Consider the following 16,700-nt stretch of genomic DNA (forward strand, 5'->3'; position numbering starts at 1 on the left):
TTTTCTGATATGGAAATTAACTGTTACAAATTTTCTTCATAGGACAGCTTTCACTGCATCCTATAAGTTCCACTATGTTGTACTGACATTATTGCTTAATTGTAGAAACTGTCTAATATCTTCTTCAATTTCATCTGTGAGCCATTGGCTGTTCAGTAGGGTGTTATTTAATTTCCACATGTTTATGAAGTTCCTGTGGTTTCTTTTGCCATTCATTTATAATTTCATTACACTATGGTCTGATAATATGCATGGAATAATTTCAGTTCCTTTAAATTTACTTAAGCATGTTCTATGAGATGTATGTGGCCTATTTTGGTGAACATCCTGTGTATAGCTGAGAAGATTGCGTATTCTGATGTTGTGGGGTGGAACACTGTAAACATCTATTAAGTCCATTTGCTCAAAAGTTTGGTTCAGTTCTAATGCTGATTTTTTTTTTTTTGTCTAATTGATCTGTCTATTTGTGACAGTAGGGTATTGAGATCCTCCATTACAATTCTATTATGCTTATTTGATTTTTTTATGTCCATTAATACTTGTTTTACATAGTTCAGTGCACTGGTATTTGGTGTATACATATTTATGATAGTTATCTCTTCCTCTTGGATTGTTCCATTAACAAGTATGTCTTAATCAGTCTTAGCTTGAAATCCACCATGTCTACAAATAGAATAGCTACTCCTGCATTTTTATGAGTTCCTATGAGTATTTTTTGCCATCTTTTGACTTCCAGTCTACAAATTTCTTTTTGAATTAAATGTGTTTCTTTTATGCAGCATATTGTTAAATCTTGCTTCTTGATTCATTCTGCCTGTTTGTTTCTTTTGGTTGGTGAACTGAGACCATTTATGTGATGGTTATAACTTATATATATATATTGACTTATTCTTGTCATGCTATTTTCCTGTTGTTGGTTCCCTTTTATTCCCCCTCTGCTTAGTTACTTGCCTTGCCTGGTAGATTCATTCTTTTGGGATTCTTGGAGTTATAATCCTCATCATCACTTTCTTTTTGGTGGGTGGTACCAGGAGTTGAACTCAGTATCTCACACTTGCCAAGAAGGTGCTGTGCCACTGAGCTATATCCCCAGCCCCTTGTTATCTCTTTGTAGACTGTCCTTCAGGACATTTTGGAGTGCTGGTTTGGTGGTCATGAATTTCCTCAGGTGTTTTATCATGGAAGTGTCTTATTTCTCCATCAGTTTTGAAAGATAGCTTTGTGGAGCACATCAATCTAGGCTGCAGGTTGTTTCCTTTTCGGGCCTGAAAATACTTCACTCCAAGCTTTCCTTGACATTAGCATTTGTGTTGAGAAGTCTGCTGTGATTTTTATGGTCTTTTCTTTATAGATGATTCGTTTCTTTTTCTCTAATAACTTTTAATATTCTGTTCTTGTGTTGAATTTCTGGAATTTTGAATATTATATGCCTTGGATAGATTTTTTTGATCATGGCTAATTGGCATTCTATATAACTCACTTATTTGTATGTCAAAGATTTTTTCCATGCTTGGGAATTTTTCTGTCATTACTTCTGTGAACAGGTTTTTATGTTGTTTGCACTATCTCCTGCTTTCTCGTTGACTCTGATTAATTTTATATTATTCTTCTTTGCATTATCTAGCAGCTGTTGCATTGATTTTTCATGACCCCTTGGTATTTTTAAGAAATCTTTCATGAGAGCTGAGGATATAACTCAGCAACACAATGCCTGTCTGACAAGTGCAAGGTTCCAAGTTTGATTTCCACCACACAAAAAAAGAAATCTTTCTTTTCATGATTGCTAACAAAAATCCTGTCTTCTATGTCTGATATTATATCCTCATATTGGCTCATATATATTCAATGGATATATGCTGCATATATGTTCAATGGAATTTTAATTTCCTGGATATCGTTTGAATTTGTTTCATGGATTCTGTTTCTTTCCTGTATTGGGCATTCATGGTTTCCATCATTTTCCTAAGCTCCTCTTTTTTTTATTTGTATCTGCTCTAGAGTCACTCACTCTACCCTTCATTTGGTCACCATCTCTGTAGTTATCTGAGAAATTATATCTGACTTGATTTTTTTTGTAATGATTCATTCATCTGCTTTGTTACTTCCGCTGTTACCACTTCAGAGAGTTCAGGTGGATAGCTTTCAGATTGCTCCAGCTCATTGATCCTTGGGTTTACCTTTTGCACGCTGGAAGTTTGGGGTTGGATCTTGTTTCCATGTCATCTCATTTCCTCCTTTCTTTTGTTTAACTTATGGGTTGATGCTTATAAATTGCTCATGACAGGTAGGTTTATTGCTAGTATTGTGAACCCTTAGTAAATGACTACTTCTCAGAGATGTCTTCTAGGTGTAGCTAGCTACTAGGTTTTGGGTCTGTTGTAAGACCCTACCTCTTCAGTTTATTGGGGATGAGATGTTGCTGGCTATTTGGACTAGCCACTGGTTCCTTCCCCTACTGACCTTATAGTACCAGTAACAGCAACCAATTATAACAATTGCCTCAGCTTGACTAAAGTACTACAATCAGCAACAATAGCATCAAACACAGCCTAGAGAACGACAAACTCTGGCAACTTAATTTGGCACCTTTATCCATATGAGCTAGAACTGGTATTACAGAAGTATGCCACTATGCCCAGCTTTTCCTGTCTCTCTGATCAGCGGCTCCCAGGGACTACAATATGCCTGGCACCTCTGGGAAACCTGAGGAGCAGGGAGAGTTGCAGGCAGGACAGGTTCCCCATCCGCTTCTGTTCTCACCTCCTTCCAAGTCCTGTCACTTGTGTCCTCTTTACTGCAAACATATTTTTTGGTAAGAGAGGGGAGTGACCTCAGGGTCATCTGGAAGGAGTTGTGGGCTTAGCTAGATAAAGGAGGCATGAACCAGGCTGGGCAGCCCACCTGTGCTCAAAGTGCACATCTGCAAGCCCCTGGTAGGTGACCATTGGCTGGCAGTGCCAACATCCTCCTTCAGACCTAAACTTAAAGGAAGGTTTTAGGCATGGAAAGGGGAGGTTACTGTTAGGATATGACCTGCAGGAGCAGTGAGTCTCTTTCCCACCAAGTGCAAGTGAGCCCACAAGCAGGGACTTGGGGATGGTGTGGAACAGAGTTGCTGCCACCTCCTGAGTCTCTTCAAATCAGTGTGAGGCAGAATAAGCCATTGTCCCCTTGTGCCCTGGGGTCTCTGGAAAGAGAAGGAACATTTACTGATATTTCCTAAGTGCCTGCTTTGTGCATAAGCTGGAAGCAGGGCTGGCCATGGTGGCTTGGATTTGGTGAGCACATAGGAAATCCTCCCTGCAGCCCCTCCAACAGGTGTATCCATGCCTGGAGAAAATGTGGTGTCACCCCTAGTGGATATGTGGTAGCTGTCCAGTGTCTTTCCTGGTAGAGGGTGTGTCTGTGTGTGTGTGTGTGTGTGTGTGTGTGTGTGTGTGTGTGTGTGTGTCTCCCTGAATGTGTAGTTTGATCCCTCCATGTGGTTCTAGGAGCCCATGCATCCCACAAGATCAGAGGGTCATAGTGACCTGGGTGTTAATTTCCCATGTCTTGGCTCCTTTTGTGTCCAGTAAGGAGGTCGGGCTCCTTCCCTGCCCCAGGAAAATGAGTGAATGTCTGTCTGTCTGTCTGTCTCTCCAGCTGTCTGTGCTGCTGCCCTCAGGGTTCTGCAGTGGAGTTAAGGAGCTTTATGGAATTTCCTTTGCTCCCACAGGACTTACTCAGCCATTCATCACCTGGATTTGAACATATCCAGGAGCCAGCAGGGAGCTTGTAAAAATATTTTCTGTTCTTACAGATGATGTTCACTGCACCTAATGTGCATTTGTCTTATGACTCAGTCCCCAGTTCTGTTTCTCTTTGGAGTTGTCATTGGAGACACTTTCCAAAGTGTCTGAAGTCAGCAGAGCGGCTCTAAACACCTGGTGTCTGGAGCAGGGCCCGTGGAAGGGTGAGATGGGCCATTTGTCAGTTCTCAAACAGCCCTGAGACGCTGGCAATCTGGTCTCCAAGCTGAAGCTTCCTCATCTGTAAATTGAAAGTTGGACTAGAAGACTGTTTTCTCAGTCTGGTTTCTGTGAAGCCCCCAAGTCCCACAAACCCCTTAGGGTTTGGGTCAGAGGTGAAGGGCGAATGTGTGAGAGCTACTGGGCCAGAGTCTCTGGGGACTTGCTGACCTGTGACCCCAGAATTCTGCAGCCTTCAGCGTCTCCTGCAGCCAACGGTAAAAAAGCAGGAGCTGCCAGAGAGGCGGGTGATTCCGCCTGGGCAAGTGAAGCAACACTCAGGAAAGGCAGCCCAGATCCCTTGGGAAGACCATGGAGGGAGAAGCTTCTGAAAACTTAATGTGTTGAATCTAAAGCAGCTCCCTTCTGCTATAAATGTGCCCAAGAGCTTCTTGTTCTTTTCCATCCTGACACACGGATGTAGGCACACACCCCTTCCTATGAGCCCTTCCTGTTCACACTGTCAGTTGCCATTATGCTGCCAGGCTGAATTCTCAGCCCTGAGCCTCACCACCTCGCCGGGTCACACAAGCTGTCATGACAGACTGTGGCTACCACTTGGGACAGTGAGGTGGTCATAGGAGGCTCTGGGTGTCTTGAGGAAGAGACAGCCACTGACACAGGTGGGCCCATCTGAGATGGGACAGGGTGGGTGGCTTCCCAGGCAGAAATCAGACGCAGGTCTGGGGAGGCTCAGAGAGTGGGTCCTGCGGGAAGCGAGCCCAGCCAGGCTGCCGGGCAGACATCTGGGGACAGCGTGGTCACACTTCAGGTCTGCTGAGTCGTGTGGCTGTTGTCTGTACACAGTAACTCCAAGAGGAGTCACTCAGTGGTGGGGAGATAAAGGCCCAGCCAAGGAAGCTGGTTCCTGGTTTGAATCCAGCTCTGTGCTGTAACTTTTCACAGCTGGCCCTGCTCTTTAGGCCCTGTCCCCCATCTTATAAATAACGGGCAAAGCTAGGTTGTCCCAGCTCTCTCTGGTTCAGCCGCCCATGACTCAGAAAGCTGTGGTTTTCTCAGTTCAGGGCTCCGGTCTGCTCCATTCCCAGCCTCTTGCTGTAGGATTCCCGAGGGGTGGGGAATGGAGGGAGCACATGACAAGCCCAGCAATCAGGAGACCCCACAGCCTGTGTGGTTCAGGAGCTTTCAATTTCTGTGCCTGCAGCCCCCATAGTGAACGTGTCTTTAAGATCAGGCAGACAGTGCTGTGAGCATTGCCTCCCTCATCTGTTTGGATACCAGTGACCATTGAGATGGACAGACTTGGCTTCCAGTTCTGGCTTCTGGCTTCGCTGGACCTGAGTCCCAACCCACAAGACAGAGGCACAGCAAGAATTCCCCTCTCTAAGCCTTGGTGTTTAACAAGGCAGTATAAAGTGCTGCTCAGGACCCAGAGCCCCACAAACTGTAAGGTGCATGGACCATACCTGGCTGCGTGTAGCCAGAGCCTCACCTGGACCCTCTATCCAGCCTAGGTTTTTGTTTTTCAAAGAATATATGGGTTTCTCAAAATTGCCAGCAATCGTCACTCAGATCATTGTATCCTTAGATCTTAAGTCTTAAGAAAAGGAACTTAGATGCATAGTGTGTTCACTATTTTAAAAGAGAATCAGCTATGATGGGCAGTTTTGAGAGTCACGTGATGGGGAGAAGTGCTCGGCATCTCACAGCCCACACTGGGCCTCCTCTGTCCAAGGCGTGGATTCTGAAGGGACCAGTTCTGCTGGAGGCGTCTTGAGAGTCAGGCTCACTGTCAGGATGGGTCTTCATCAAACCGGGCTGTGGTGACCCCTCGCTGCCCAGCGCCCTGCTTGTGTGGGAGATCCTCCTTCCTTGGGTGGGTGTGCCTGTGGGTTCCTAGCGCTGCCCTGTGGAAGCTGATAGCACCCCTTTCCAACTCCATGCTCAGTGGCGTCATGTTTTAAATTGGCCATGGTGAGTATTTACACCACAGAAATTGGCATGCTGCAAATCTGGTTGCTTTTCTCCCAGAAGCCAGTGTTTCCAATCAGACCAGAAAGGCCCAGCGGTGAGAGTTGCACAGTGAGTAGGAGCAGAGACAGCCTAGTCAGCCACGCCTATGTTTTGACCCCCAGGTCTGCTGCCTTAGCACCCCATGCTGTCTGCGTCCTGCGTGACATCCTCAGGTGGGGCTTCTGGAAGGAGCTGATGCTGAGTTTAGCATGTTTGTGCAGAAAGCTGCACCACTGGGACTGCAAGAGAAGTCTCAGCCCGAGTCCTGACTGTTCCTTCCTTGCCTGTTTTCAGCTATATGGACGGCGCGCGCCCTGGGAGGATCCTGCCAAGTGGGTGATGGACACGTACCCCTGGGTGGCCAGCCCCCAGCAGCACGAGTGGCCCCCACTGCTGCAGCTACGGCCTGAGGATGTTGGTTTCGACGGCTACGCTGTGCCACGGGAGGGCTCCACCAGCAAACAAGTGCCCCCCAGCGATGCTGAAGGAGACCCGCTGGTGAGTCCACAGCTCCGAGAAGCTCAGCACCCAGGCACTTGCTGTGTGTTGGGCGTGGTGCAGGGCATGCCCGAGGGACCAGGGTCACTAAGCCCGGCTTGGCTTGGAAGGCTGGGTCCCCCTCAAAACTAGAGACGTGCATGCCAATATTTTCTCTCATGGTTTTAGTTTTTCACCAAGGCCTTTACACTCCCTGACATTTTTTCTGGTGTAAGGTCAGAGGTTAAGAGTTTGATGTTGTCTCCCCGCACATAAATGTCCCTATACCTATTTTCTCTACTATTTGCCCTTGGAGTTGAGATGCCACCATTACCATGTACTGTCCTGTTTCTTCCATCTCTCCCACTGAAAACTGAACAAAGGAAGAGCATACAAAGGACCAGGCGTCCAAGCCTAATGAGATAGTGCATAGACCAGGAGAGGTGTGGACGCCTGGGCCGGTGCTGGCCACACCTCTAATCAGTGCTGTCACTGTCTGCCAGTGTAAGAACCATACATAGTCATAGCACTCAAACAGCCCTGTCAAATCTGAACCCCGTAAAGTAGAGAGAAAGCAAATATACCCAAACCTCCCACGGTTAAGTGGCTATTATCCTGCCTGAAATCTAGCCCAGATCTTCTTTGGCACCAATGGCAAAAAGAAAATCAACAGAGAATATTATTTACATTACCTAATGACAGAAAGTAGTCAACAGAGACACAGCAGGATTAAAAGACAGCTGGTTTACTGTTCTGTCCCTGCCAGCCAATTGATTTGCTAGATTAAAAACAATAATTATAATTATAATAATAATAATAATAGGTGATTTATGTTGTGTGCCAGGCTACAAAGAGGGAAGAGGTAACTGGGTGCTGTGGAAGGTTTAAACCAGAACTGTATTTTAAAGGATTTCATGTTTGTGTCATTGTGCACAATCTGCTTGCAGTGTCTGCACAGAGGTTTTCTAGAGGAAAGAAGGACACTTTAATGGCGCCTGTAATGTAGCCACTGCTCAAAACTGAGGCCACAGGGTCTTTTTGGTGTGGTCACACTCAGGTCTTAATGTACGTAAACGTGGGCTTTAGGACAGCTAGAAGAAAGACCAGACTTCCTGAGACAGTCTTTTCTCAGCCCAGTGTTTGTTTCACAGATTGAACTGAGAAGGAGCTTAGGTAAAAGACTTTCGCAGAACTGCTTGTCCAAATCCAGGTCCCCACAAGTGAGCTGTGGCAATCCGGCCACCTTCACTCACCAAGTGAGGTGTTTGGCATTTCTCCCAGGTCCCATACTGTCTGCCCAGGACCATGATAACTCTGTTTCTCCCTCACGAGCCTGAATCCTCTGTGAGGATCAGACTTGGCTTTAGTCCAGCACTACAGCTGTGGGGCACCAAGAATGTTTGATGAGCGAATAGCAAATCCAAGCTGCCTAGGATTCTGTTGCACTTCAGTGCCACCTCCTCCCTTGCTATGGCTCTGCAGATGGATACCCACTCATGTCCTCTGGCCTGGCTTCTGCAGGAAACTGCGTAGCATCTGAGGGGCAGTAGGATTTGATACCTTAGCCCAGAGCGGCCCTGTCTCCCTATCTTCTTTGCTATGTGAAGTAAAAAACATACAATGCATACTTTTATGGAAAATTAAAGTTGTTTTTAATTCCCCCTCTCCCTGCCCAAACCAATGGCTACTAGGATGCAGACGGGGAAGATTGCAGAGTCCGATCTCTAAGTGCTTCCCTTCGAGCTGGGAGAAGCAAATATGCTAAGCAGGTTGCCAGGCCACCTGTCTCTAAGCACCTAACGCACATGGTGCCCATCCACCCCCTCCATCAGCCCTGCTGGACACACCCTGCTGTCCTCCTGCCTGCAGATGAGGTTCTGGGGGCTTGAGTGCATTAGTAGGTATCTAGAGCCATCACCCAGACATCTATTCTCTACTCGGAGCTGGTGCCCCTCCTCCACCTCCCCACAAGAGAGCAGCTCCAGGCTGGCCTGGGGTCAGAGCAGGGGTCCAGCAGGGCTTCCTGCTTATCAAGGGCTGAGCGTGTGCTCTAGATGTTATTGATGACAGTGCCCATGTTCTGAGAGCGAGGACGCTAAGATGGCATCTTTACCCAGCCAAAGGGTAATGCCCAGGTAAGGCGTGCCCCTCCCCAGGGGAAAAAAATGTAGTATTTACAAAGGACTCTCTATTTTGTCCTCAATATTGCATAGGTATTGACTCAGTCTGCACTGTAACATTATAGGGCAGGTACTACTGTGATTTACTATGGACCAATAAAGGAATAGACACAGACGATTAAGTCTCTCGCCCAAGGTCATGCAGCCAGAGAGAGGAGCGGCCAGGCTTTGAACTCTAGCAAGCTGTCCCCGACTGCACGCTCTCATCTCTACCGAGTGTGAGGAGCTGGCACAAGCCAAGGCGGCTGCTCACACCTCTCTGCTCTTCCCCTAGATGAACATGCTGATGCGGCTGCAGGAAGCGGCCAACTACTCCAGCCCCCAGAGCTACGACAGCGACTCCAACAGCAACAGCCACCATGACGACATCCTGGACTCGTCCCTGGAGTCCACTCTGTGACAGAGGCCTGGCTGTGGGGCCCACCCACCACCTCCCCTCCTCACCCCATTCCATTATATCCTCTGCATCGTCCCCAAGACGACTTCCTGAGCCAGCCCCGGTGCACGCAGCCTGCGAGCCGCAGAAGCACCAAGTCCCCCGCCCCTCGTCCAGCCGCCCGCCCGAGGACTGCTTCCTTCCTCAGTGAGAACTGCACTATCTTCTGTTGGACTTTGATCCTCGTTTTGCCTTGTTGCTGTGACCTCCCTAAAGACACGGAAGATACTTCTCTCGGGAAAGGATCATCACCATTGAAATAAGATGAAAATCACTGATAGAGAACCTACTGGAAGCTCTGAAACCGAACAGCATCCTGCCAGGAGCTGCCCAGGGACAAAGAGACAGGAAAGGAGTTGGTGCCGTTGGCAGCACGGCTGCCCTGCCGTACAGAGTCTGCTGCAGCTGCAGCCGCACCCGACCTGCCCCCAGCCTGTCACAGAACTGGTGCTAGCGGGACACTGGCTTTGGTCACCCTCCACGTGCTGCAGAGCTCCGGCCGGGAAACCTGACATGCAAATGCATCCTGCTTTTCTGTTTCTTAAACAGTGCCGTCCTTCCCCGAGAGGTATTTCGCCTGTTCTAGTTCAGTCCCCCATTCCGGGCCCTCAGCCCCCGGTGATCCATGAGAGCGTGTGACCGAGTAAGAGTGTGAGCACGCAGGTGTGGTTGTCCGTGCAGAATAGCATGTGTCTGTCTCCTTTACTGTGTCTCCATGAATCAGGTTGGTTTTTATTTTATTTCTCTGCAAACACTGTGTATCTTGAGAAGCGTTCTGCTTTGGAGAACGGATGACCTTGGTGCAATGAGGTTGAGTGTCTCCCTTTCGGACTCATTTGATTTTGAAGATGTTTCTCCTTCCGCTTTGGTGAGAATTGATCCTTAGGTAAAAGTTAGAGCCGCAGGAGTTGAGCTTTGGTTTGGTAGGTCCTGCTTTGTTTTGGTTTTGAGTTGCCCATCTTCACCGGTCTACACGCTCGCCTCCTCCCGCTGGGGCGGGGCGGCTCGTGTCCTTTTGGATGGCTGAGGACCGACCTTCTCCTGTGGGCGAGCCCTGGACCTTGCCTTTCCTTCTCATCTGTGAGGGTTGAGATCACACTTCGGGCGCCCCAGCCCCAGCTTCAGGGTAGGTGGTGAGGACACCTCGCAGAAGACTTGCACTTTTCCTCACGACCAATGTGGCGCAGCTCAGCGGGGAAGGGGCGGCCACGCCCTCCCGGAAGCCCAGCCCAGCCCAGCCCTGCCCTCGGCCGGCCGAGCCTTGCCTGACCTCTTCGGTGCTGCCCTTCCCAAAGCGATGCCTTACTGGGTTTGTACTAACTGTGTTCCTTCACCTGAGTGTTGTGCCTGCCCGATGTTTTTGTTTCGTTTTCCCCATCAAAACAAACAGGGCTAAAACAAGTCATCTATTCATTAGGAGAACTCCTCAAGTTGCTGTGACTTTTCTCATCCAAGACTCATTTGTGTGGCTGCATGACCATGGGAAAAAGAAAAAGGGAAAAAAAAAATCCGTTTGTTTAGGTTTTTGTCATCTCCCTCTGACAACCTGACCGGACAATGACCTTCGTCACTGGTCCAGTGCGCAAGACCCTGCTGATTCTTTGGGCTGGGTCTTCGGCTCGCTGGGATTTTCTTCACCTAGTGTGGTACATCTTTGAGTTGTTTGTTTCTGCTTGATAGAGAATCTTTACTGAGCCCAGTGAGGGTGTTTTTGTTAATGATCAGGGTTTTATTCCTTTTTTTTTTTTTTTTTTTTTTGCATTTCTATTTCTGAAGGTTTGTGTCTTGACATTTTATTCTTATTTTCTCATCATAAGAGCTTGACCGAAACTGCTCAGTATCACTTGGAATGACACCCCTGTCTTCTTTTTTTGAAAGGAGCCAGGGGATGTGTCCCAATAACTGGTGACTAGAAAACCTTTCCACACTGTCCCTGCTTCCATGTCGGTCAACTTAAGACTATTCTGCTCAGCCTTCATGAGTCATCTGGGTGTGAGTGTGTCTTGTTCTGTTTTTGTTTTTAATAAAACTTTAAACCATATATTAACCTGTGACCAGGAGCCAAACCCTGAGCCTTCTGGTAAGCCTGAAGGGTGGCCCTTCTCAGACAATGTATCTCCCAGCAATGACCTTACACTCTCATACTGTGAATTTGGGAGGAAATGAACTTGACCTCCTCCTCATGGGCAGTTTTCCCACTGACCTTGCGAGTAGACACCTGCCAATGTTATTTGAAACTTTGGGGTTTATTTTTCTTAATGAGACCTTCTCTTTGTCATCCATACCCCAGACTTCCCTCCCACTGGGTCCAGACTCAGAACCAAGACCTGCGTCCCTGGTGCTGCCTTACGGGCAAACAGTGATCCCAAGTAGTGGCCCTTGTGTGATTTCACAACTCAGTGTCCTTCCTAAAGTTTCGGGAAGCAGGGTTGTCTAATATGCCTATTTCTTCTTTTGGTCATATTTTTACTTTAGTGTCACCTTTGGCAAAGTGACTTTGTACTCATTTAGGGCTCTGTCTGAAATGCTTCCATTTTGCCTTTTTCTACTGTTAGGCTAATTTTGAAATGTATGAAATTCTATGCAACATGTAAGCTGAGTTACTAATGGAAGCCAAAAGTTTTCTTCCAAACTGCCAAGAATTACACAGGCCAGCCATAAATGAGGTGGGGGTAACTTTTAATTTAAGGGTGGGGTGGGGTGGGGTGGGACAAGGAACAAGACTTGCCTAGACCTTTGTCATAACCTTGGGGACATTTTTTTATTTTCTTCTTTAATGCCTAAACCTCCAAATTCGGTGTATTCAAATTTGGCTGTGGCGAATCTACTTCAAAAGGAAAAATAATCCAACTTCATGGATATTAAATGGAAGGTTTGCTGTTTTGACCTAGTTGTTTCCAGTGGAGCAGTTTATGAAATATGTTCTATAAGATGTACATTTTTTCATTGTAACATAGAAATTGTAAATAATTGATTAAAGTGCTGCATTTTGATGAATTTTTTCTAGCCATTTTTAAAGAGAAAACTAGGAATTGAGTATTTTGTGTACGGTATGTTCCCATCCTCCTCCCACTCCTCCCGCCTTCCTTCCCTATTTAATTTTCATTTGTCATGAGGTTTTTTGGATTTGCCAGTGATCTGCTGGAGATCATGCCCCCCGTCATAGAGAATAAAGCTGATGATTGTACCAGTCTTAAATTATTCATAATTCAATAAAATTGATGCTTATTTATTCAAATGAGTGGTTTGGCCCTTCTGTGCTGGAGCAAAGCCCACTGGCAGCTCAACTGCATGCCAAGGGAAGTTGCTCTCGTCTAGGGGAAGGGAACGCAAAACATATGCAAACCTATTTTTTCACAGTGTGTCATCAACATCCCCTCTCCTTTCGGTTCCCCACCAGAGTTACCACAACTTGTGTGGCACTCGTTAGAAATGCAGATTTCAGACCCTGTCAAGCTTTCTAAGTCAGGGACATCTTGTGGAATCATAGGTGCTCATTCCGTAGGTCCAGGTGGCCCTCAAGATCCTCAGTTGTCTTTTCACTCAAGAATATTTTGAGTTTTACTTATTTATGGGGTACAGTGTGCTAATTCAATACATATGTACAATGCATAGCTGTTAGACCGGGATGACTAGCATTTCCGTGTCCTTAAACATGGATCATTTCTTTGTATGTTAGGAACCTTCAAACTCCCTTCTAGATCTTTGTAAAATAGATATTTAACTGTAAACCATAGTCACTCTACTATGTTTCATACCACTAGTGTTATTGGACTGCTGGTTGTGCCCCACAGTGCCAAAGAGTGAAATCAAGGAGGGAGGAGGGAGGGTGCAAGCAAGTTTATTTAAAAGATACGAAGGTAAGAGAGTGAAATATATAAAGACAAGGAAGTAAAGCTCCCACTAGCTGGGAGGAGGTTCTGAGTAGGATACCCACGAAGCCTCTTTGCCTAGGAGTTTTTAATGGGTTTAGAAGGGAGCTCAGGCTATTGGGTAAGCAGCATCATCTCTACCCTACCAGAGACTACACACTTTTAGGGTCCAATCTGTGCAGTGTTCATGTGGTGCCTGTGCCGGGTCCATGTGCCTTTGACCCAATGGCCTGCCTGATCCCACTCTGGGAGGTCCCAGGCAGCTGACGGAAACCTGGCAGATGTTTTGTAAGATCCCTGCAAGGTTGGGACTCAGCAGACTCCACCTAAGGGCTGCTGTCTTTGCTGCCTAGCAGAATCCTAACTCCTGTCTCACCTGTTCCTGGTACAGGAGCACTTACACTTCCTGTCTAACTGTATTTTGGTACCCATTCTGTGACCTCCTCCTACTCATTCTCCCCAGTGCATTTATTTCCCAGCCTCCGGTGATCACTGTTCTCCTCTCTTCAACCTTGGTACCAACTGTTTAAATTTCACAGATGAATGAGAATATGCAGTCTTTGCCTCTCTGTGCCTGGCCTACATGTTTTGCTTAAGTTACCACAAACAAGAGGGTTTCATTTTCCTTTATTGCTGGATAACTTATCCTTCTCTGTCCACCTGTCACTGGGCATCTTGGTTGACTCTACACTATCGTGAATAGTGCAGCCATAAACATGGGGATGGGGGCATCTCTTTGATACAGTGATTTCATTTTCTTTGGGTACATATCATATGATCATTCTATTTTTAATTTTTTAAGGAATTTCCATACTGTTTTCCAAAACTCCGGCACTAATTTACTTTCTGTCAACAGTGTAGAAGAGTTGCCCTTTCTCCATATCCTTGCCAGCATTTGCTACTTTTGTCATTTTCATGGTAGCCGTTCTACATGGGTGAGGTGACATCTCAGATTCTCATTTCTAACGAGCTCCTAGGAGAGGCCAGTGCGGTGCTCCCTGGACCACACTTTGAGTAGCAAGCAATGTCAGTGTCTGTCTGGCCCTTGAGTTGGTCCCTTAGCAGTAGAGGTTTTTTTAATGTATCAAGTACCTGCTGATTGTCAGATGCTTTTCCACCTACTCCAACGTAATCTGCGAAATGACAGTGAGGAGGCATTTCTCCTCCCTCCCATTTTACAAGTGATAAAAATAGGCTCATAGAAGACAACTTGCCTATAGCTAAGAGAGGGGGAGAGTTGGAATTTCAGTCCTGTTATCTGGCTTCCGGTCCTGCCTTACCAGGTTGCCCCTTGAACTCGGAGGCCTTAGTCCCCATTGCATCTACATCCGGAGCAGACAGAGGCACGGGAGATGACATCACAGCTTAGCATTCAGTTTAAGAGCAACAGCAAGAACTTGAAAGGCTTCGAGTCAGTCCTGTGGGTTTGAAAGGCTTAGAGTGAGTCCTGTGGATCCTGCACAGCTGGCTCAACTGCCAATGACATGAGCGGTCTAACCCACTATCGTGCACAGTGGTGGGGGGTAGGGAGCCAGATGTTTAGCATAAGCAGTTTTTAATGCCTGTCCAAAAAAAAGAAAGGGGGGGGTGCCGTCATGTTGCTAATAGATGTCCTGAATTCCAAGATTTTCCATGTCATGTTCCATCCCATTGCTACATGATACACTTTGATGTTTCCTAGGAGATGGAACCAGCAGACATAAAGGATTTAATGGGCTAGGATGACTTTAAAGCGAGAGAAGAAACAAAATTATGGGCTTAAGGTACTTACTGGCCTCAGATTTATACTGAAAGCTTTACTATGTAATCACAGCATCTCTGAGAAGTAGATATTATTAGCTCCATCTTATAAGCAAAAGAAATGTTAAATAACATTTGCGTAATGGTGAATAACATAGAGTAGAAATGGAATCCTCTGGATATTTGATTCTAAAGTTCACTCTCTTTCTGCTACTGTGCTGTAATCCGCTGGGCTTGACTTGGAAGGTAGAATGATGGGGCCGTTCTGTCTTCATTATTTGTTGCTGTGTTAATAAATTTCCCCAAAGCAACAAACATTCTGTCACACTTTCTGTGGATCAAGACTCCAGCCGCATTTGCTGGGTGCCCTGTCTGCCTTGGGGCTTTTTACAAGACAACAATCAACATGTCTTAAATATTTACAAGGAATATTTAAAAGCAATAACCACAGAAAGCATCCTATTTCAGGTTAGGAGATCAAGATGCCTCCTCCTACCCTTAACATCATAGTAAAGATATCTGTCAATGCAGAGAAGCAAGAGGAATTACGGAAATTGGAAAGAAGAAGGAAGAAAGACATTTATAGATACCCTTACCATATATTCAGACAGCCTGATAGAATTCATAGACAAATTTTTAGAAATAAATACGTTTTCAAAATCAGTGCACCAAAATCTGGTGAACACCTGTGTGCAGCAAAGTGGTAAAGAATTTGTACAATACCAATTTAAGACAAGAACGTCAAATACTTAGGAATAAGTGCAGTATAAGGCGTGTGAGACCTCAAAAGCCCAACATAGTTTGTGCATTTGACAAAATGATTCTAAAATTTATAGGAAAAATGCAAAAGGTGAAGCACAGAAGGCAGAACCTCCAGAGAAGACTGCCTACCGCATAACAGGACTTACTGTGGTTATTAACTTGATGCAAAATTTGGCAAACCGTTCAATAGCTGAACACGTCCCTCAGAAAGTCAACGTGCATGCTGCTTTGCTACGCGGAACTGGGAATCCTGTCTCAGACCAAAGGACTTATTTTATGGAGGGGATGTGACGAAGGACACATTGACAACGGGAACCCCCGGTTCCTACTATGAGGTTGATGGGCGAGCTCTCCTCAAAGGCTCAACAAAGGCCCCAGCTTGGGAGAGACCTTGCACGGTGGAGCACTGTCCGTTAGGAAACAGGAGTTTCAACCGGCAGCCATTAGTCATTGTTCGGCTGGTGATTACCGCGCATGGGCATCTGCAGCTACCACAGCCCGGGTAAACCGCTTTCTGGAATGAAGAGCTGGCTCCCCCATCTGGCCAAACGATGAAGTGTGGCTGAAGCTTGCGCTGGCGCAATGGAGGTTAAGGAAGGAAAAAGAGTGTCAAGTCAGGCCTCGGGCTGGGGTGCAGCGACCCAGGCTCCCATTCTCAATCTTTTTTAAAAAGAGATTATATCCCTGAAGACTCAGATCCAGGCGAATTCAAGCAGGAAGTGAGGGCTGAGGAGGGGGATGGGCAGACACCGTTGGCTCCCCTTTTCCTCCTCTATCTGATTTCACTTGAGCCCACCTTGGGCAGGCCCTGGCCCACTGTCAGCCATAGGTACCTGCGCCTCTACTTCTCTCCCTGGGACTTTTCTCAGTGCCACAGAGGCTTCTCCAACCCAGCTGCAGTGCAACCCACAGGGTCTGAAGATTTAGTCTCCCAGGGGACAACCTGGGCCCCACTTCCATCCTTCTGAGGGGCAAGTGTGAGGCACATCTCGCAAGGTTCCCCTGAGGATCTCCAATACGCATGAGCCCCGTTGCCCAGCGTGGGAATTAGGGGAACTTTAGTGGCTTCTCTCCCTTCTTCGGCACATTTTACCTTCGCTGTGATTGGCCAGCTCTAAGGCGGGAACATCACGGTGGAAGGTTATGGCTGGGCAGAACTGCTCAGGTCATGGCAGCCAGGAAGCAGAGGAGAACAATAGCTCCAGAAAAGGGGTAAGGGGCCAGCCCACGCCAGTGCCTCAAGCCACGCCTC

At 46.8% G+C, this 16,700-nt stretch overlaps 1 protein-coding gene across 3 annotated transcripts in view; it reads left to right on the forward strand.

The window, feature by feature from the left end:
• The window catches only part of Nav2 (neuron navigator 2), a 382,236-nt gene extending 369,924 nt beyond the window's left edge, over window positions 1–12,312 (forward strand). For all 3 annotated transcript variants that reach the window (XM_013502962.1, XM_005401717.2, XM_005401718.2), the window contains 2 exons: window positions 6,276–6,479; window positions 8,913–12,312. In XM_013502962.1, the coding sequence (XP_013358416.1) occupies window positions 6,276–6,479; window positions 8,913–9,038 (330 nt within the window). In that variant the 3' untranslated portion in view covers window positions 9,039–12,312. The remainder of the gene's footprint in view (window positions 1–6,275; window positions 6,480–8,912) is intronic.
• The last annotated feature ends 4,388 nt before the right edge of the window (window positions 12,313–16,700 follow it).

This window comes from Chinchilla lanigera, unplaced genomic scaffold (genome assembly GCF_000276665.1).
Source record: "Chinchilla lanigera isolate Chin_1 unplaced genomic scaffold, ChiLan1.0 scaffold00075, whole genome shotgun sequence".
Taxonomy (NCBI): Eukaryota; Metazoa; Chordata; class Mammalia; order Rodentia; family Chinchillidae; genus Chinchilla; species Chinchilla lanigera.